We start from the raw sequence: 20,299 nt of genomic DNA, 5'->3' as shown, positions 1-20,299 counted from the left end.
GCCCGGATAGCTCAGTCGGTAGAGCATCAGACTTTTAATCTGAGGGTCCAGGGTTCAAGTCCCTGTTCGGGCGTCAGTCTTTTTCCCTTCGAACGAAGAATGACGAAAAGTTTAATTTCTGCTCTTCGACAAAAATGAACACACGAACGATATTCATCGCTGCAGCAGACATACCCATTTTAAAGCTGTATGTATGTTTTAAACCTTCAGTCATATAGTTCTTACAAGCTGCTTTGAGCAGTTTTTTCTAAGTTGCCTCAGTTTTTTCTCCTTTTATTAGTTTTGTTTAAGATAGTTTTCCTAAGTGCAGCAAATCTATTCTCTCAAAGAAGTCTACTTAAGATCAGTCATTTGGATCCAGTGCTGAACAGATGAAAGAAGACAAGGAGACTGTGTAGAATGAGGAAATATGCAAAGGAAGAACAAAGAAAAAATGGAATGGTCACCATTCCAAGTAGCCAGATGTCCTGGGAGGCGATGTATAAAACAAAGAGAGAGGTGGCAAAGGGAAAAAAGGCTTGTTGGACGTTTTATATGAGCATGGACACTGAGAAAGGAGAAAATAACTTGTATTAATTGGCTGGAAGGGATGTGCAGCAGGTTAGGGTGATTAATTATAAAGACAAAATTGGTATGAATGAGTGAAGACAATGTGTTGAAAACTTTGAAGAAGTACTTTTTCATTGATGAGCCTTACCACAAATTTAAGTGTATGAGTTGTTAAAGCTGGGTTAAGAAGAGAGATGACGCTCAGGCAAGCAACAATCAGGCTTCGGAAAGAGCAGATGTGACGTTTACTTTGAGAGTAATGATGGAGAAGGTGCAGAGAAGGTCAGAAGGGACTGCACTAGGTCTTTGTGGATCTAAAGAAAACAAGATATGATGGGGTGCCAAGAGAGGAACTATGGCACTGCATGAGGAAGTCAGGAGTGGCAGAGAAGTACGTGAAGATGGCGCAGGACATGAACTGAGGACCTGCTGTGATGGAGATGGTGGCACTGACAAAAAGACAGGACAAGCTGGTGGGAGAGTTGAAGATGTTAAGATTTTAAGCGGGAGTAACCACAATGGACAAGATCAGAAATGAGTATATCAGAGGGACAGCTCAGGTTGAGCAGCTTGAAGACGAAGTTTGAGAGAGAGGCAAGGCTGAGATGAGAAAAGAGGAGGACCACCGATTCATGGGTCTATCAAAGGAAGATGAAGGTCTCTACATGTGCAGCAGTGAGAAACGTCACCGCTGGTGGCTGATGAGCATGTATGGTTGCGGATTGGAGGCAGTTGCGGTGATCTAGGGGCAAGACTGCAGTGATGCTGATGTTGATGCACAGCCACACTCTTTATTTTGAAATCAGGTCTTACAAACATGATATCCATGGTAACTTGCCTGGAAGTAATGAGACAAAAAATGTCAATTTGGTAAACAGTGTAGCCATTTTTTCACTTTGTCTCTATGTGTCAAGGTGTTTGTGTCTATTTGCATGCTTGAGAAATGTAGTGTGAAAAGCACAGTGACTGAGCCCACCAGGTGATGACACGGCCACGGAAATGGGAGGTATGGCTTGGAGCATGATGTCGTGCATCATGGTCTGATCAATCTGGGCTTTTTGTGTCAACATCAGCTACACCATGTCAAACAGTACCAAACATATACTGTAGCTATACATGACATAAGCAGTGCTGTTACACACCCTTTGTGATGACTGTTTTGCAGGGCAGGACTGAAGGAGAAGAATCCAAGGAAGCTGCAGTTGCCTTGCCACGGGGTGCTGCGATAGTTGCAGTGCCAAGAAACGTCACCCCTGTCAAAAGTATCGTGTGGTTTGTCCTTTTTCTCATATATAATCAATAATTTTACAAATTAACAAATCTCGCAAAAAAAAAAATACTACAAGAAGCACATGGATAAATAATTTATTTAAAAAATATATACCGTTTCCTTGTCTTAAAACTCAAATAATCTATATAACACTAGATTAAATCAAACTGCACATTTTCAATTTATTTTGGTGTATATGGGATTTGGGATATAGTATAATGCAGGGAGGTAAAAAGATAACTTTACTTGGGGATTTTACCAGAGCATTTTAAATCTAATCCGTGCAATCTTGTACGCAGTGTAGGTCAGGTTGGGTCAGGCAGCAGGAGGAGGAGAACAATATTGAATACACTTAACAGACCGAATAGAAACAGAGGGGCACTGGGGTGTTATGAGATCTGTATCTCATAGTCTGCTGGAGTACATGAGGAGGCTGAGTTGGGACAGGTAGTGGTAGAGAGGGCAGGAAGGGCAGACCAGTGGCTGGTTGATGGAGATGGGTGGGTACTGTGGGTGGATGGTGAGGACCACTGATGAAATGCGACTCGTGCCATGTTTCTGATCATTAAAAGCTATGGGTTCTCTGTTGGACTAATATATGAAATAAAAATAAAAGGTTGAAATACAAGAGACAAGTCCTACTTTCATCAGAATGCATGGAGAAATACTTCCATCCAAATCCAAATTCAAGTTGTTCCAATATATTTTTTATGAAGTACTAACCACACAGACTTACAGCTTGATTTTGTGACTTTTATGTAGAGTTTATATTTTAAGCCTATTTTGTTTAAGTTGTACAGTGCTCTCGACAGCTGAGGTTGTTTTGAATGTACTATAGAAATAAAGTTTGACTTGACTTAGCTAAACTGTACTTCATGTCGTGGCACTTGGAGTAACTCAGACAAACTAAAGCCACAGAGTAGCTGCCATGGGACACACCTGTTTATTACTACTGGACTTAACTATGACTTGCATTACCTGCTTGGTCTGGTTTCTCTGCTGCCAAAAAAACTAAGGGTGGGACAGTGAAGAGAACCTTCAAACAATAAAAACATTAAATGTGTCCTATTCTTCTTTTGATTTGTCACATACAAAAGCCTAAAGCTGGGTTCTGAATTATTACTGGGCTTTGTTGGATGGATTTAGTGCTTAAGTGCTGGCTGCTGCTGATGCTCACCTCATTTGGGTATAGTCAAAACCTTTCTAACGTGGCACAATCATTGACTCCTAATAAACGGAAACGCACTGTTTGAGTACATTAGGCACCAATCTTTAATTAATATAAACTGTAGATCGTTGCTTTGCGTTTTTAATAAATATAATGTTAACGGTACTCATGTTTTTAACCTGCGTACTTCACTGCGAACGCCCCCTAAATGAAAAACTCGTCATCCAGCTGTGACAGGAGTATGATTTGTATGAGCTAACTGTGGTTGGCTACAAGAGACGTCAATCCAGTCTAGGCGGCTTAAAGCAGCAATTTGATTGGTTAACTGAGTGCTAGTTTTGACTGCTATATACAGTAGGCGGTGCTTTTAACTTATTTTTAAACAACACGAATTTAATTGGCTGAAGGTGAGGAAAGTAACTAATTAATTGGGCAGTTAGGCAAGGGGGAACCCGATAAGGGCGGAGCTACGTTGACTTGGCGGCCATACTCAATGTTGTCTGTTGACAGTTGCATGTAAAGATTTGTTCAAGGGTTAACTTATTCTTTGAAGGAAGGTTTAGCATTATTTTCAGTTAAATCAGGACCTATGTCCTAAGCCGTTAACGCGTTTATTTCGATCGAGTCATGGATGAAGATGAACGTCGGAGGAAGGTAGAAGCTGGGAGAGCTAAGGTTTGTTGCTAACATGTAACGCATGCTAATATTGAATGCTAGCACTTAGCAAACTCTTTTGTCATAGCCCTGCGTTTATCCATTGCTAACTACACTCACCACCAAAATGACTGCACATTTATTGTCGCTTGAATTACCTTTGAATGTTAAATTGCAGGCTCTCGCCATGTATTTCCCGCGGTTGGGCGTAGAATATGAGAAGCGAAGAGTAACATCATTTATGAAGCAGGTTAATCAGCTGGTAAATGAAGGCAGTTTTCATATAAGTTACTTGGTAGTTCAGCAGTAAACGCATATGTGATTGTTCCATTGACCATAGCAAATAGCTTTCATTTTTATTTAGACATATGTGTTAAGTTTGCCTTTAACTCGTGTGCAGTGAAGATGTATTCGGTGGGAGATTTGTGGCACTTGCTTGATTTATTTTGCTATTGAGAATGCAGGTTGCACATTACTCACAGGCCATTACAGCTCTAAACAACGTGGATCAACATCATATGTTTACTCACTGAAAGGGTTTACTTGTGCAGTGGTTATAACAGAGCCTCAATTCCAAAGTTAACTATTCACTAAGTCAGTCATCTGTGTTTCAAAATTGTGGCAAAACTTTATGTGAGCCTATCCCCCACTAAGCTCTCTAAACAAGTACTGTTTACTTGTATCTAAGTGACATAGTGCTCAAAAATCAGGAAGAAGAATTTTTTTTCTCTCATTCTTTTGTAAACTTGTCATACATGTCAGATCAAACTAATTTTAATGTTAGCCAAAGACCCCCGCCACCACCGAGTAAATGCAAAATGTTTTTAAATGATTTAATTTATTAACTGGTTACTCCAACCTTGGCAGAAAGAACTGCAATCTGCGATAACTGGAAATGAGTCCTTCACATCACTATGGAGAAATATTGTGCCACTTTTCTTTGTGGAATTGTGTGAATTCAGAGGTTTTGCAGCATGAAAAGCCCGTTTAATCCCATGCCAAAGCATCTTAATGGGAAAGGTCCCTCTAAAACCTTCATTTTGTTTTGTTTGAGCCATTCAGAAGTGAACTTGCTGGTGTGTTTCAGGTCATTGTGCTGGTGAGAACTAGTGAGTCAGACCTTCAGACCACAAACTGATGGTCTGACATTCTTCTCCAGGATTTTCTGAGAGAGCAGTATGCATGCTTCATTTAGTTATAGCAAGCCCCAAAGTAGCAAAAAAAAGAATAAATAAAAAATTTCAGCCCTCATCAGTTTTGAAATTGACTCCTCTGGTGTTTACAAGTAGAAATGGCAAGCAGCTGATTTCACCTTAATGGGAAGCCATATTATTAATGGCCTAGTAGTCAAAAATGGCTTGTCCCACATTGACAACAAGCCATGTAGTCTAGAAACAATGTATGAAACTAAGTCACCTTTTTAGGATAGCCATTTACACGGCATGTGTTATATGATATAATCCATCTATAATTTGTAATGGAACTCATTTTGGGGATAATAATAATAATAATAATAATAATAATAATAATAATAATAACAACAACAAAAAATTACTCAACTACAACATTTATATTCCTTATAGAAATCTTCCACCATGCCTCGGAGTCAGAATGTAAGTATAGAAAGTGGTGGATGAAGGAGCAAATCAATGACTTGTGGGCTTGTGGCTGTTTCTTCTTTGATTTTTCTTTTTGTTTTGTTTTGTTTCTGTTGAGTGATCAATCACAACTTTCTTATTTTTCTGCGCCGTGGGGTAATCGCTGTCACCTTTTAATGTATATTGCTCTTCAAACAATACAGCATCTGAAAGGAAATCTGCCTGCAGTCATGATCTGAATGCCTAAAATAGCCATGCACCTTGCGTATGCTGTCATGTTAGTTACAGGCCATCAGGTGGTGCAGTGCACCCATGAGATTGGGTGAGGTGGAGGATGTTGCGCGTGTGTCTCACACGAATGGTGTTGCTATGGTAATGCAGTGCTGTCTTTTGCCTTTACTATGTTTGTGGCATCGGTAAGCTCTGATTTCTCTTTGGCATTAAAAACGTGGCACAAATTTGATACAATCACCAACGTGGACAGCAAATTAACCCCTTGTTGGAGACAGCAGTCCCCTCCTGACCAATGATGACATTGTTGAGAACACCGTAGCAGCTTTCAGCAGTCCAATTGCATCTAATTTGACTAGAGTGAGCTTCAGCCAGCTTGTTAGTCAGTCTCAGTAGGGCGGAAGTGGCCTTGGGCTAAACACAGCTCATCCTGCTGTCTTTGAGGGCTTTTTTTCCCTTCTTTTTCTTTTTGTGGTAAGCGGAGGCAGTGAATAGGGTGATGGATGGAGAATGGGTGCGGTTTTAAGCAAGTAAGGAAAGAAAGCTGACAATTTAAGGTAGGAAAACATTTAAGGGTGCTTAACTTGATAAAGGGCTGCTTTCAGGAGTGGGACACTGAGGTTGTACAGTGATGGATGCATTTCAGGCTGCTTATAAAGCAGAACCTACAATGTGGCAGTGTAGTCAAGGAACATGTGATCAGAACAAGGTTTTATGCACACACGATATTGTTATGCATCACGCTTGTGAGTCATCACATAAAGCAACAAGTAGGTCTCCCAGGGCCATGTAATCTCAAATTGAATTGAGCATGCACACTCCAGTGCTGCTTGCCACACATAGAGTTCTGTCTCCTCCTCTCTATGTGAATGCATGTCCCAGTCTCCACCTTCTTTCTTTAGTCTAGACACATGCCATCCTCTACCCAGAGTTTGTGGATCCCTCTGCTTTGGATGTTGGCTGTTGGCAGTGAGTTTTTGGATGAAAGGTTGGGCTGACTGCGCTGTTGCCTGCAGACTGCAAGATCTATATCTGGACAGTAGAGCAACTTGTCCGATGAGGAAGAATGGATAGGTCTGACAGGCAGCAAGAAAGGAAGTCAATAATTGCTGTCAGATATTGATGGAAAGCTCTATGAGGGTCTCTGTCACAATGTGAACTGCCGTGATCTGATTTAAGCTGCTTAGGAAGAGAGACGGGGCATGAGAGAGGCAGTGAACAGAGGAGAGGGTGTGTTGCAGTCAAACCGACCGAGGTGAATTTCTATCAAATTGTTCCCTCTGGAATTTAAGATAAATATTGTAGCTTTAATGTAATTATGCATTTTTTTTTCTTGTCAGGTTTAGTCTCGATATACTTTTCCTTTTATAGCTACAGAGAGGACTTTAAGAGACCCTTCCAAAAAAAATAGGGGGAAAAAAAAGCTGCATCTGTGATTTTATTTATTTATTTATTTTCTTGAGGTTTTGATAAGCTGAGAAATACAAAGTGACAGTTGCGTGTCCTTTTTTAAACCTTGCTCTGTTTCTGTTCTGCTGAGAGGTTGTCCACTGTGTGTCAATGTAAAATCTGCACTTCTCATCAGCCTGTTCTCTGGAGATTTGAGAATATTTAGCTGCCTCACTTCATTTTGAACTTGGATACCTTGTCAGGCTATGATGTAATCTATTTTGGACTTGAGTGTTGGGATTACTTTTGGGCTTTTTTTTTGCTGCACAACTGACTCATCAAGACGAGGGGTTTTCCTTTCTACACTGTGGACTATCACTAACTTCACATGATGACTTTTGTCTGGTTTTGATTCATTTTGTATACATTTCCCTACCTTGAGGAGATAAATCTGGACTCTGACCTCATTTCTCCTTCAACCCCTGAGGTTCACCATGCTGATAGTGTGGTGGTGCTCTTTGGTGCTGACGTACGTGTCCATCTACCTCTCGCTGTCCTTCTTGCGCAGCTTGCTAGTTTCAGACAGAAGCGGGCGAAAAGCGACGGGGCGGGGGCGGCGAAAAAGACGCAGAAGAGGAAGGGCCAGGTTGACTCGCAGAATGACCGCTCGACGGAAGATCACCACGTAGAACCAGCTCTTCCATCAGCCAGTGCTACAGAGCATAACAACAGCACCAACCATGAGGTATGCCGCCAATTGCCTCGAGAGCTCATCAATAATAGTTACAAACACTGAAGCAATTTTGATATGTAGGGAGCATAAGATTATTAGTTTTAATTAAAACTGTTGGTTATTTTCATGACGGTCATGTCTCCATTCATACTCACAGTCCCCCCCCCCCCCCCCCCCACCCCACCCCACCCCACCCTGTTTGTCTAATTTTGTTTATTCACTGTATGCTTCAACAAGTGGTCTATGCCCCCCGTCTGTAAACATACATTACAGAAATGGGTCACTAACCATCACATTGCCTGTAGGCCATGTTGTCATGACAACCTGGCCAGGATTAACTGCCCCCCCTTTTTTTTTTTATTTTTATTTTTTTTCTTCTTCTTCTTCTCTACTAAGGCAGAGTTCACTAATGACATTAAATGTGCAAATTTGCAGCACATGCGTTTTTTCCTGACATTTCTTTTGTGGACTCAGGTACGATTAGACTTTAATTCTAATACTTTTTAATCCTTTAGGAGCCTCAAATGTCAGGGAAACCAGAGGTTCGGCAAAACGAAGCGAAGGATCAGCCGCTCACCCCCAAGCATAGCCCGTCCCCTGTGGATGACTTGAGAGAAGAGGAGTTAGCTGCACTTACTGGCAAAGAGCAGCTCAAGGTATACAAAGCCAGTATCTGGAGACTGCTGTAGGATGTCAAACTTTTAAAGTGTGTCTGGGGGAAAACTCAAGAATACCATAGATGGGTTCTCTCGTGGAGCTGGTTTTGTTTAGAAGAATAAAATCAAGGAGCGTAGGTCATTATTGTTAAAGAGGACAGAGGATTTACATTTGTTCTCGTGAGATGAGCCAGAGACGTTGACCAAATCTGTCCCCTGGATTGAGCTGTAGAGGTTGAACAAGTGGTGTGAATGGCTTTATAAAAACGTGAGTGATTTAGGTTTATCAGAATTGACCCGTACTTCTGCAAACATGTTTTTCCCCCATGTCCTGGTGCTGATTGGATTAATTACATAAAGGGCTTTGTCTCCATATTTGGCGCAAGTTAACTTCTTGAAGCATTTTCCAAGTTGGCTGGTTTGCATCTATTAGTGCAGTTCCAAGGAGCATGTCAGGATATTTGCATGTCTTTGTCTTGTATGGCATAATTCAGTAATCCGTAAGTAAGCCGTTTGATTGGAGTTCATCATCATGTTAAACTCAGCTGGCTGAAGCATAACTGGAAATGGAGAAACAAGATGGGGTTTGTCATGAATACTGTAATCTACTTGGGCTCACATTTTTAAGTTCTGTATTGACACACAGTAACCTCAGAACTGAGCAGTTATCTAAATCGGTTCCATTGTGTGATTGGAATTGGATGTGTTTAATTTGTCCTGATGCTTTGTTTGCTCACTAAGACAATGAAAGTCTTGTTATGGTATTGCTATGCGTGTGAGGAGGACTGTTTGTTTGGATTTCTGTGTCATCACCTGCCATGGGGGATTGTACCAAGTCTCCTCTTCTGCATGGCTGCTTGGTGCTCTGGACTGAAAAAGCAGCACAGTTGGTCTAATGTGAAGCTTTGTATGCAGAGGAATCTGGTTAGTGTCTTTGGCACGTAGTGTTTCACGTGTTCACTGTGTATTTAAATCTCAAACTAGGGGTGTTTTCTCTGTATATAAGGTGTTGTAAGTTAATGGTTTGATTCTTCCAACCAGATTGTGGGCTTCATTTGTTGTTGTAATTTGCATATAAATTGTTTGTTTTGAAGTATTTAGTCTGTTTTCTGGCCAGCCACAGAGGGAAAAATAGAAAATTAATTTGGAAGTAGGAATGCATGCTGGATATTTGATAATATGTTCTGCAAAAGCTAATGGAAGTGTGTGAAGTTATGAGTGTTTGATTGCTCGTAAAACTAATACCGGTACATACTTTTGTCCTGCTTGCAGCTGCTACAGCAGGCTGTGGAGAAGCGTAATGAAATAATTGCCAAACTCAGCTCCAACCTGCAGGAGGCACTGGCCAGCAGAGACCAGGTACAGGTGGAGGCACAGTCTCTTGCTGGACAGCTTCAGGCACTGCAGAGGCAGCTCCAGCAGGTAAGTGCCAATCAAACCGAATGTGGCTGTGGTTGTTATTTGTGCTTCGTTGCTCATGCACAACAACTGCTGCTTGAATGTCTTCTCGTCTGTCACACAGACCAGTGTGGAGTTTCTACGTATCAAAAATCTGTCAGGAACTGAAGCCCTTAATAATCAGCAGCCTTACCATGAACCGTCCTCCCAAGAGCCAAACATCAGTCATAAGGAAGCGCCATCAGAGGGCTCAGGAAGTTCTGGCTCGCAGTCTGATGCTGAAGGTGAAACTGATGTAGAAACTGTTCTGTGCAAGCTGAGAGCCGAGCTGGAGGAAGAAAGAAGAAACAGCCAGCGAATATGTAGCGAACTAGTAGAGGAGATGGAGAAAAACAAGCACGTGCTTTCTTTGCTGGAGAATGAGAAGCAAGAAAGAGAAGAAGAGCGAAAAGAAAGGGAAGCAGAATTGCAAAACCTTCATTTCCAGTTAAGCCAACTTCAAAGTCAGTGCCTTGAGATGCAACAATACAAAGAGGAGAAAGAGGTCCTCAACATAGAACTGCAAGAGCTCAGGAGAAGGCTTCAGGAGGAGGAAGATGCAGGGAAGAGTTATAGTGAGAAGCTTGCTAGCTCTGCCCTTTGTTTTCAGAGTCTTGAGGAGGAGATGAAAAGGCTCAAAGAGGAGCACACAGTGGAGGTCGAGCAAGTCAGGCAGCTTTTGGAAGAGAGGGAGAAAGAACTAAAAATCAAAGAGGAGGAGGTGGTGGGTTTCAAAGCGTCTAAGAATTGGCAGAACCAGGTAAAAGCTGGCGTTAGCTCTGATGAGACTGTCAGTATCGACGAGGCTAATCTGGAAAGTGGAGCTGACCAGGGCAGTATGAATGAATCAATGTCTGGAAATCTTCTGATGGAGCGCTACTTGTCTTCAGCTCCGCTTGCACACTTGCAGTCTTCAGCGATAACTGAGAACCTTGACCAGTGCAGTCAGCTGGACATATCTGCAGACCGCAGGTGAGAGCAGCTGTTATTGTTGCACTATCTATCAGCTGTAGATATTATATTATATATATTAATCTTCTTTGTCATTGTGTCTTCTCAGTTTTGAGCTAAATAGTGATGTGTTTGGAGAAGAACTGTTATCAATTTCCAAACGTCTGATTGAAGAACACGACGACCGCCAAAACACCTCTAGTCCACAGGACTCTCTGGCTGATGAGTCCAACCCTCAGTGGCTTCACAACGTCGCTTCGGGCAGGATGGAAAGGAGTAACGTGTCCGAGCAGCAGTCTGAGGACACTAACTTGGAAAAAGAACTGCTGAGTCAGCAGTGTGAGGAGCTCCGTGAGGAGCTGGCCCTTAAGGAGAGGGATCTAAATGTGTTAAAGGAGGAAGTAATCAAGAGTGCAGAAGAGCTTGAGGAGGCAAGGAGCAGGTAATGAAGTTCATGCCGTTTATCAAATGACTAATTCAAAGTCCTTTTAAAAACAACTCTGTGCTCTATACCTAACAATGATGTTGCTATTGTGTTAATACAGTAATATTTACTTCTAAAGTAAATTGCATAACTCTATTAATTTTGATTAATAATAAATATTTATCTCAAGGTGAATATTGTTAAATGTCCACGTTGGAAAAAGGCATTTCTAAGAAGTAAATCACTAGTTTACAATAAACATTTGAATGTAAGCTGGTTTGCTGTGGTTACATTTATTTCTTACTGTAGATTGATATAAATTTTATCTTTTTTTATTATTATTATTATTATTATTATCTGTCTTTTTAGGTGGGCTCAAGTCACAGAAGAGCTTAGGGAAGCTCTCCAGGAGCTCGAAGACGAAAAGGAAATGAGGAGACAATTTGAGGAGGAGCTGAACTTGAAAGTCTATGAACAAGACAGCCTTAGGAGCAAACACTGTGCCTTATCAGAAGAAAGAGAGCAGGAGAATGTAGTAATGTTGACAGTAAAGGAAACTGAAATCTCTGCTGAAACTTCCCTCCTCATATCTGGTACCTTTCCATCAGATGAGGATGAAAAACTGGTAGGGGAACTAAAGGAGGAGGAAACTGCACTCCAGTCTCATCAAAAACAGCAGGAGCTGCTCGTATCATCTCTGCAGGAGATAAAGCAGACTGCAGATTTAGAGAGCACAGAATTCAGAGATGACAACCAGCTGCAAACATTACAGGTATGCCAGTACCACAAGTGTGCAATAATTACAATGCATTCAAATATGATGATAATAGGTTTCTGAGCAATTAGATTTTTTTTTAATTTTTTTTCTAACAAAGTTGGAATGGTGGAGCTGATTCAGTAGTCATATTAGTACTAAGACATCAAATTGGAGGTTTTGAGTTGATAAGAAAATTATTGTATAAATAATTAAAACAGTTTCCCTGGCTTCCTTTTCTCAAGGCCAACTATGAGCATCTCATGTCACAACTCGAGGAGACAAAAACTGAGCACGAAACTGCATCGACGCTGTTGAGTCAAAGGACTACAGAGCTCGATACAGTTTTAAAGGAGCTTGAAACGACACGTGTGCAGATTTTAAGTGTCCAAACGGAGGTGGAGAGGCTGGAGAAGGAGCTGCAGCAGAGCCTCGATAGTCTGCACTGTGCTGAAAAAGAGAAGCATGAGCTAGAGTCTCAGATCTCCTGTCTGAGAGAGAAACTGACTTGTTCGGAGGAGGATCGGGCTCAGGCTGTGAAGGAGAGGGATGAGCACAGCAGAAGAGAAGAAGAGATGGATGAACAGATCAAAAAAATGGAACAAGTGCTAGAGGAGGAACTCGAACAGTTTGAGAAGCTGCTAAAAGCCAAGGATGTCGAGGTGAGAGATTACGTAACGCCATGCTTTAAATGCAAGGCAGTTTGAAATGCTAATGTGCAGTGATTTAACCTATAAAGTTATATTCACAGTTGGCTGAAGTGAAGGAAAAATGGGAGGAGGAGAGGATGGAGAAGGACAAAGAGATTTTTGATGCAAGACATCTGTTGGAGGAGCAAATGAAGGAGAAAGTAGACGAGGTGAAGGCTCTCCTGGAGAAGCAGGCACAGGCTGTGGAGGAGGCTACAGAAAAGCTGAAGGCATCTCATCAGCAGGAGATAAAAGATCTGATGGAGAAACATCAGCAGGAGGTGCGATTCATCAATTGCTGTAGGATTTGTAATAGAGTCAGATTAAATGTTAATTTTAGTAGCAAGCAATAATAAATATAATCTGCATGACTCTTTAGATTTCTGACTTGAATACTCGCCTGGAGACAGAGCTGCTGAAGCAGCGGGCCAGTATGGAGGAAGAACAGAAACAACAGATCAGTCTAATCAAACAGGTATCAGAGCAATTCACTCCTTCACTGCTGTGAGGACTCCATTCACCAAGAGCGCCATTTTAGCTTTTTCTGGCTCTTCTTTCGTGACAGGTAACTGAACGTGAGCACGAGCGGATGATCTCAGAGCTCAGTGCCAAACACAATGAGTTTGTCAGTCAGCTGAAGACAGAGGTTTCTTTGGAGCTGAGAGAGAGCATGGAAGCTGCTCACCAGGCTGAACTGCAGCAGGTTCAGGTATATTATATGCAGACGCACAAGCCAAAACATTATTCATTCAGTCAGCCTCTTCTTTTTTTTTTTTTTTCTTTTTTTTTAAATATTCCAAAGTCAGTGAAATATATTATTGTCCTCTTAAATACTGACTTAGATTCATCATTTCATTATGCTTTTATTCCTCTAGGCTCAAAAGGCCATTGAGCTTGAATCCTTGCGTCTGAGCCTGACCACAGTCCACAAGTCTAATCTTGAGCGCTCTCAAGAAAACGTGGAACAGGAGCAGACGTCTGCCCTCATCAAGGTCCAGGCCTCTATGCAGGAGAAATTTGACCAGGAAATTGCACTCCTGCAGGCTCGCCATCAGTCAGAGGTGGACCAGATCAAGAGGAAGAACCAGGAGCAGCAGGAGAGGCTGCTTGAGCTGCACCAACAAGACATGGGTGATTACACACAAGATCATCTCAGCTGCTCAATGATCTTCATTCTTTAGCTGTCTTTGTTTGAGTCGTCCGGTTTCTAAAGAATCGTTTCTCGTGTGTTCAGAAGAGATGAAGGAGCAGTGGGAGACTCGTGTTGCTCAGGAAAGGGCTTCAATGGATGAAAAGCAGGCCAAAGAAATACAGGTGAAATTTCATTATAAAAAGCAGCTTTTGTATAAAAATATAATTCAAAAAACTGCTGTGGCTTTTAAAAACATGCACTGTCTTGTCATTGTGTGTATTATTCTATTTCACTCCATTTTGGTTTTATTTTGTTTCAGGATCTAAGAGCACAGTGGGAGAAAGATGCTGAAGCCATGGAGGCAAACTTTCAAACGTCCCTTTTGGAGATCCAGAACAGCCTCAGTGCCACCCAGACTGAACTCACCAGCACCCAGGCCTCCCTCGCTGAAGCACAGGAAGCTGTGTCCCAGAAACAGTTAGAGGTACAGGAGACGCAAGCCAGTATAGAGGAGCTCCAAACCTCCAGTAAAGAACAGACACAGAAACTAGAGGAGCTGAAACGAGCCTTGGCTGAGAGAGATGCTGCTGTCTGTGAGTCCTTCCACAGTTCCCATATTCCTCAACAGTATACACTTTCATAAAGAGGCTGCACAGTCCTCTAAATCTATGATTTGAATTTGTGTATTACATTAATATATGCATAGTAATGATGAGTGAAGCCGACTCTGTTCTGGTTGTTGTTGTAAAAGGTTCCCTGGAGGAGGAAATTTCTTCTAATAAGACACTGCTGCAGGAGAAAGAGCAGCAAGTCCTCCACCTACAGGAGAAAGAACAGCAACTGCAACAAGAGGTTAGTTTCTGGCATGTCCCGGGTCGGTTCCACAAAGTCTGGTAAAAATGTATCCAAGCACCAAAGGGGCATGCCCTGCAGTTTGAACTACTGGTCTACTGCAACCCTAAATATGCATTTTATCTGCAGCTTTCTAAGTCTTAAGTCACAGTAAAAAGGATAATCTTTTTTTTTTTCTTTCTTTTTTTTTCTCAGTGTGTAAAAATTCTGGATACTAACTTATTAATATAATAATTACTTCCTGAAACATATTGACATCTTAAAAACCTGTTGGGTCATTTTTCTTTTTCTTTTTTAATTTCATAAAAACATTTTTCCAAACTTTTCCACCCAGGTTTCACAGCTACAGGAGGCGAAGAACTTGCTCAAACAGAGCTCGGATCAGGAAATCAGTCAGCTGTGGACTCAGCTGGAGAGCATGAGGACTAGTCGTCAGGAGTTGGGTGGTATGAATAAGCCTACCAGGCTAAAGCTTGGATTTTTTTTCTTTCTTTTTTTCATACACTGGATTTCTTTACATTCTAACAAACATGATATATTATTAGCAATGCCTGTTCTTAGTGATTGAATGATATGTCTGTTTGTTGTTTTACAGAGCTTAAGGAGCAGCTGCTTGCACGCTCATCTCGGGTTGATGACATCGAACGCCTAAAGATGGAGTTTAATGAACAGAAACGAGAAATTAAAGAGCAAAATGAGGCCGAGCTAGAAAACCTGAGGAGGTACCATAGAATCACCTGAAAACACAAATTTTTTTTGATGCATTTATTCCTGAATATTAACATTTAGTGTAAACAGACATCTGAATTATGGGTTTCTTTAAATTGAGCTTAATTTCTCTACTCCATCATGTTTTACCCTCATCCTGCTTTTAGGTATTTTGAGAAGCGGTTACATGCAACAGAGGAGAGTCACAAAGAGGAAATTGCTCTGCTACAGCTGAAGCTGGTAGAAGGTGCCTTGGAGGACTCTCTGCTTAAAATGACTGATGATGGGTATTTCACTTTATCTGGATATAAAAATAAGATTCATGCTCTGCAGTTTTGCACAAATGTTTTTGTGAATATTCAAGTCTTTGGTCTGTGCTTCAGTGCTCTGTCTCAGTGTCAAGCTCAAGGGGATAAAGACGTTTTGTCTTATACCGTTCAGCTGGAGAAACAGCGGGTAAGAGATGCAGATGTTTAATGGGTGCTGCTGTCAGTTAAATTTTAAGTCGATACATATTAAGTGTAATTGATTGAGAGGCTGTTTTGTTTCCTGTGCCTCATCCAGGAAATGCTTGACAGTTTGACACTTCAGCTTGAGGCGAAACACACAATGGACCTTTCTAATCTGCGATCCTCTTTGACTCTTTGCTTTGAGGAAGAGGTGCAGAAGGTCAGACATCAACTTATATGTTCAGCCTTTTATTAAAGTGATATCATAGTAATATGTGACTGCTTGTTGTCACCAAGTGTTTTTGGTTAACTTGCTGCATGTTGTAACTTGTACATCAGGTGCGCGCAGACCTCACTGATCATTACTATAAAGAGCTGCAGGAGATGAAAACTTGTCATGCTCTGGACCTTGAGCAACTCAGAGCCAAACTTTCTGACAGACATCTGCAAGGTCCTTCACATACTTTTATTTTTATTCATTTATTTTCTGTGTGTGTTGCAAAATGAATCAACTTGAATATCTTTGTTGTAGAGCTCACCAGAGTCCATTTGGAGGCAGCAATACAAGTTGAGGTGAGGAGAAGGCTTAATAATATAGATAACAAAGAGATTACATTAATGAGATTACATTGTTTGGCCCAAAATCTGAATGTCTCTATTGTTATAATTAGGCTGAAGTGGAACACAGGATATGGTCTCACACTGAGGAGCTGCAAACAGCAACGACCATCATCTACACTCTGGAGAACAGAGTGGCTGCTCTCACCGAGCAGCATGATGCTGAGATCCAGAACATGCAGAAGGTATTTCTGTAATCCTTCATACTCAAAACTATCCTACACAGTAAAAACAGAAAACTGAGCAGCAGGTGGTGTAGTTGCATGAAAATACTGATTTCATAATACAGTGACAAGCTTCGGTTTAGTAACAGCTATTTAATGTTCCTTCAATATAATGCAGATGAAACAAGAGTTTGCTGAGCAGCTTGCCCGTCTTGAGGAAGCTCTTGAACTAGAGAGGAGTCGAGCACAGGAGAATATGAACAAGCTGAAAGAAGAGCTGCAGGAGAAGTATGAATCTGAGATCTCTGTCCTGAGGTCACACCATGATGAGATGGCAACGGAGCAGGCACGGCTTGAAAAAGCGCTTCATGAGGAGAAGGAGAAATTGAAGTCTCTTCAGGATGCACTGGAAAATGATGAGAGTAAGAATCTCTAGGACTCGTGTAATTTTTATTTATAGAAAATGTTGGTGAATTGCATCTTCTAGCCAGATCTCATGTTTTGAAAACTGTATACAGAATCTACCTTTTGGTTCTCCATGAGTTTTTAATTTCTGCCTTCTAGGCCAACAGGTTCTGTTGTTGAAACAGAAAGTGGAGGCCAATGACGCAGAGCTGCAAAAGACCAAAGACTGCATGTCTGTAGAATTCAAAGAGCTGCTTCATGAGCAGGTTGAGATGCAGCTGTGCCAGGCCAGAGAGAGGTGAGCTCAAGAGTGTTGATTGAAGCTAAAGTTGTATAATCCAGAGTGTATTAAATAGGTAATCATATTGATTGTGTATGATTTTTTTTTCTCAATTAATAATGATTATAATAAGTGAGAAATACCCTTTACAATGGTTTGAAGCTATATTTCAAGAAACTTTTTATTATATTGAGTATTTTTGGTCATAAAGGGAAAAATATAAACCTAGGGTTCTTCAGGAGCTGCCCAAAATTGTCACGTAATAAACTGAAAAATGTTTTTTTTTACCTGGTTGTAGCTTTTTAATAAGCTGCCTAAGGCGCTGCTTTTTGTAACCGCGCCAGTAATATAAATTGACCATTTGCACAGTACAACCAAGTGCTCCAGCGGCGCATGGTGGACTGATTTATTTATCTCCAGGCCACACATCACCAGCTGCTAATATCTCCTCCTTCCTAGCCTTGCTGCACTCAAGGGTGTTTCTGCTTCAAGTGATGCAACAAGTTTGTTTCCACCTTGAGCAGGAAGGGTTTTCTTGTTGTTTGTTGGATGTTGTTGAAATGACTCCCTTTTAGATACTAAACTGAATCTGAGGCTGACACATGACATGCCCAGGCTTGTCTCGGGTTATACAGGAAGGAACAAATGCATATGGTTGCTATAGCAATGATGTTGCAGCTGTATAGGTAAACTGTAATGAAATGGACACTCAAAAAAAATTACAATTTCTCTTGCTGTACTGCTGTGAGGGTCTGCACTGCAAACTCAGGCCACATGGTAGTAAATCAAAAACTGAAACATGGTATTGGAAATGTCTCAGTTACTCTTCAAACATGTTAGCTTCTTGGTTACTTTTTCATGTCTTTATTCAGGTTCCAAGAGGAAAAGGCAGCGGTAGAGCAGCGTTTAATCGAGAAATATGAAGTGTCTGTGGCAGAGCTGAAGGACAAATATGAAGCTGAGCTGGAACATGAGAGGGCAACGCTACTGAACACACACTCCAAAAAAATGGATGCACTCAATGCCAAACACAAAGCAGAGCTAGATTCACTCTGTGCCTCTCACAAAGATCAGCTTTCAGCTAAAACAGCAGAGCTTGAATGTAAGCATAATGCAGAGCGTGTTGCCTTGGAAGTATCCCTCAGTTCCAAACTAAAGGAAGACCTTGAATGTCTTGAAGAGACTAATCGTGCTAAGTTGGAGGCTTTGGAAGCTGAATTGACTCTTAAACACCAGGAGGAGAAAGATGAACTAGAAAAGAGGATGCTGAGTAACATGGATACGTTGGAGGCCACCTACCTGAAAGAAGTGCAAGTAAGGAGATGGAAGCCACAGACAGTTTCTCTGTTTGTTTGTGGATTTTAATGTCTTTGTCCTTTACAATTGCAGACACTACGTGATGAAATGGCTCAGCTTGAGGAGAAACATCGCGAAGATCTGATTTTCCTGAATTCAGAACATAAGCAGGTAATAGAGCGTCATACTGCAGAGCAGCTGTCCATCAGGGAAGAACTGAGGAAAGAACTGGCTCATGTGCACATGGAGAAGTTTAAAGCCATGGCAGCCGAGCTCAGCCATGTTCACAAAGTGAGTAATGAAGAGTAGGGATCGTGCCCCCCCGTCAAATAAAAATACCAAAAGTTTCTTTTACCAAAACAATAACTTCATGTTTTATTTTTACAGTCTCAACTGGCTGCTCAAAAAGAAGCCTTGGATACTGAACACTGCAAAGCCCTGGAAGCACTCAAGAACCAGGTACATGCACAGTCATCATGATAACTACATCATGTTTGTTTTTCCACTGTCTCAAAGCCAAATAGCTGAGTACCATCTCATTATTAGGCTGGTTTAATGTCACAACAATAAGTATATAATTGCAGATTTCCTTTCATTTTTAATGCAAATATCTCTGAAAAAGATGTGTAACTATGGCAAACAGATGGTCTCTGCTTAAACATGATATAATGGGATTGTTGGCAGTTATTCATAACTTGAAGCCATTAAAACTTTATGAAACTGATTTGTTAAAATCCAAAATAAAAGCATTGGAGCAAAGTTTGTTTGGCTGGATAATCAAATTTGATTTGTTTTCATCTGATTGACTTAGTCTTGTGCATTAAGTACCAGGAGACTCTAAATCGGACTTGATTTGCATCGGTTTCTTTTGCAGGTTTTAGAGCTTGAGCAGCAACACAGCACTGCTCTGCAGGAGCTCTCGCAAACCTACACTGCTGAAAAAGAGCAACTAACCAAACAGCACCAAGTCCAGCTGCAGGTGTGTGCGTCACAGTCTGTCATAAATCCTCTTGCTTTTTTTTTTTTTTTTTTTTTTTTTTAAACCACGTGAACTAACATCCCGTTCTCTAAATTGCGGGTTGTTTTAACGGTGACCTGTTGGTTCTTGTCTCAGTGGCTCTAAAAGCCCATTAGTGAATGGACTACACTCAATTATTGTTGATCCTTCATAATGGTCTATTAGAGGCACAGAGTATTTATTTGGATTTTGTTTTCTCCGAAGCACTAAAAATTTGACCTTCTGACTAACTGAGTACTGCGGTATTAAATAAATACATGTGTCTGCTGTAGGAGCTGAAGGGAGTCTCGGCACGGGAACTAGAGGCATGTCGCAGGGAGCTTGAAGAGGAGTCGTCAAGGCAAAGACAGCACTTCCTAGAAGAGGTGGAGCTCCTCAAAGTCCAATCAGAAGAGCGGCTGCAGGACAGGATTAATCAACTGAAGGTAAGAGGAGGGGGAAAAAGAAAAAACTCCTTGGGATAGATGAAACAGTTAGGATTAGAAGTATCCTTTCAATTAAGATCTTTATTAATGCTGAACACCTTTGAGGTAGCCATGTTTCTCCATATAAGCAGTTTCTGTGAAAATACATTGATGTTCCCTATATTTGTTTCTTTATTTAACTCGTTTCAAACATTTATTATGGAATAGCTCCGGATTATTTGGAGCGCGTGTGTGATGCCATTGGCCTCTCTAAGCTTTAGCTGCACCAGTTCATTCCCAGGGATTTTTTTTTTTTTCTGTTGGACTCTATCCCACTGAGGCCTCATCCAAACCCAGTTTTCTCATAATCCCTCCATCATATATGTACAAGTGTTCGTGTCCGTCTGTTCTCTGAATGTGTGTGCTGATGGGTCGTGCATGTGTTCGTGTTGCTGCCATCTGAACAGTGG

At 41.2% G+C, this 20,299-nt stretch overlaps 1 protein-coding gene and 1 non-coding gene across 5 annotated transcripts in view; both read left to right on the top strand.

Annotated features, from left to right (window-relative positions):
• On the top strand, window positions 1-73 carry trnak-uuu (transfer RNA lysine (anticodon UUU)). Its single transcript has one exon. It is a non-coding gene; the product is annotated as a tRNA-Lys (tRNA).
• A 3,365-nt stretch (window positions 74-3,438) lies between these two features.
• The window catches only part of pcnt (pericentrin), a 34,041-nt gene continuing 17,180 nt past the window's right edge, over window positions 3,439-20,299 (top strand). For 3 of the 4 annotated variants that reach the window (XM_085440654.1, XM_085440653.1, XM_085440655.1), the window contains exons 1-30: window positions 3,439-3,662; window positions 7,428-7,604; window positions 8,108-8,248; window positions 9,521-9,670; window positions 9,771-10,657; window positions 10,746-11,078; window positions 11,430-11,832; window positions 12,060-12,476; window positions 12,566-12,784; window positions 12,883-12,978; window positions 13,069-13,212; window positions 13,379-13,634; window positions 13,738-13,817; window positions 13,955-14,228; window positions 14,387-14,487; window positions 14,822-14,933; window positions 15,083-15,209; window positions 15,363-15,482; window positions 15,579-15,651; window positions 15,760-15,864; window positions 15,984-16,095; window positions 16,177-16,217; window positions 16,316-16,447; window positions 16,605-16,848; window positions 16,991-17,129; window positions 17,984-18,425; window positions 18,501-18,698; window positions 18,795-18,866; window positions 19,282-19,386; window positions 19,698-19,850. In XM_085440654.1, coding sequence (XP_085296780.1) covers window positions 3,615-3,662; window positions 7,428-7,604; window positions 8,108-8,248; window positions 9,521-9,670; window positions 9,771-10,657; window positions 10,746-11,078; window positions 11,430-11,832; window positions 12,060-12,476; window positions 12,566-12,784; window positions 12,883-12,978; window positions 13,069-13,212; window positions 13,379-13,634; window positions 13,738-13,817; window positions 13,955-14,228; window positions 14,387-14,487; window positions 14,822-14,933; window positions 15,083-15,209; window positions 15,363-15,482; window positions 15,579-15,651; window positions 15,760-15,864; window positions 15,984-16,095; window positions 16,177-16,217; window positions 16,316-16,447; window positions 16,605-16,848; window positions 16,991-17,129; window positions 17,984-18,425; window positions 18,501-18,698; window positions 18,795-18,866; window positions 19,282-19,386; window positions 19,698-19,850 — 5,901 coding nt within the window. In that variant the 5' untranslated portion in view covers window positions 3,439-3,614. The remainder of the gene's footprint in view (window positions 3,663-7,427; window positions 7,605-8,107; window positions 8,249-9,520; window positions 9,671-9,770; window positions 10,658-10,745; window positions 11,079-11,429; window positions 11,833-12,059; window positions 12,477-12,565; window positions 12,785-12,882; window positions 12,979-13,068; window positions 13,213-13,378; window positions 13,635-13,737; window positions 13,818-13,954; window positions 14,229-14,386; window positions 14,488-14,821; window positions 14,934-15,082; window positions 15,210-15,362; window positions 15,483-15,578; window positions 15,652-15,759; window positions 15,865-15,983; window positions 16,096-16,176; window positions 16,218-16,315; window positions 16,448-16,604; window positions 16,849-16,990; window positions 17,130-17,983; window positions 18,426-18,500; window positions 18,699-18,794; window positions 18,867-19,281; window positions 19,387-19,697; window positions 19,851-20,299) is intronic. The other variant, XM_085440657.1, reaches the window with a different exon arrangement.

The sequence above is a fragment of the Copadichromis virginalis genome, linkage group LG19 (assembly GCF_057382275.1).
Source record: "Copadichromis virginalis isolate Kocher_CV1m ecotype Utaka linkage group LG19, C_Virginalis_male_GT1.1, whole genome shotgun sequence".
Taxonomy (NCBI): Eukaryota; Metazoa; Chordata; class Actinopteri; order Cichliformes; family Cichlidae; genus Copadichromis; species Copadichromis virginalis.
This window is presented reverse-complemented; position numbering and strand designations above follow the sequence as displayed.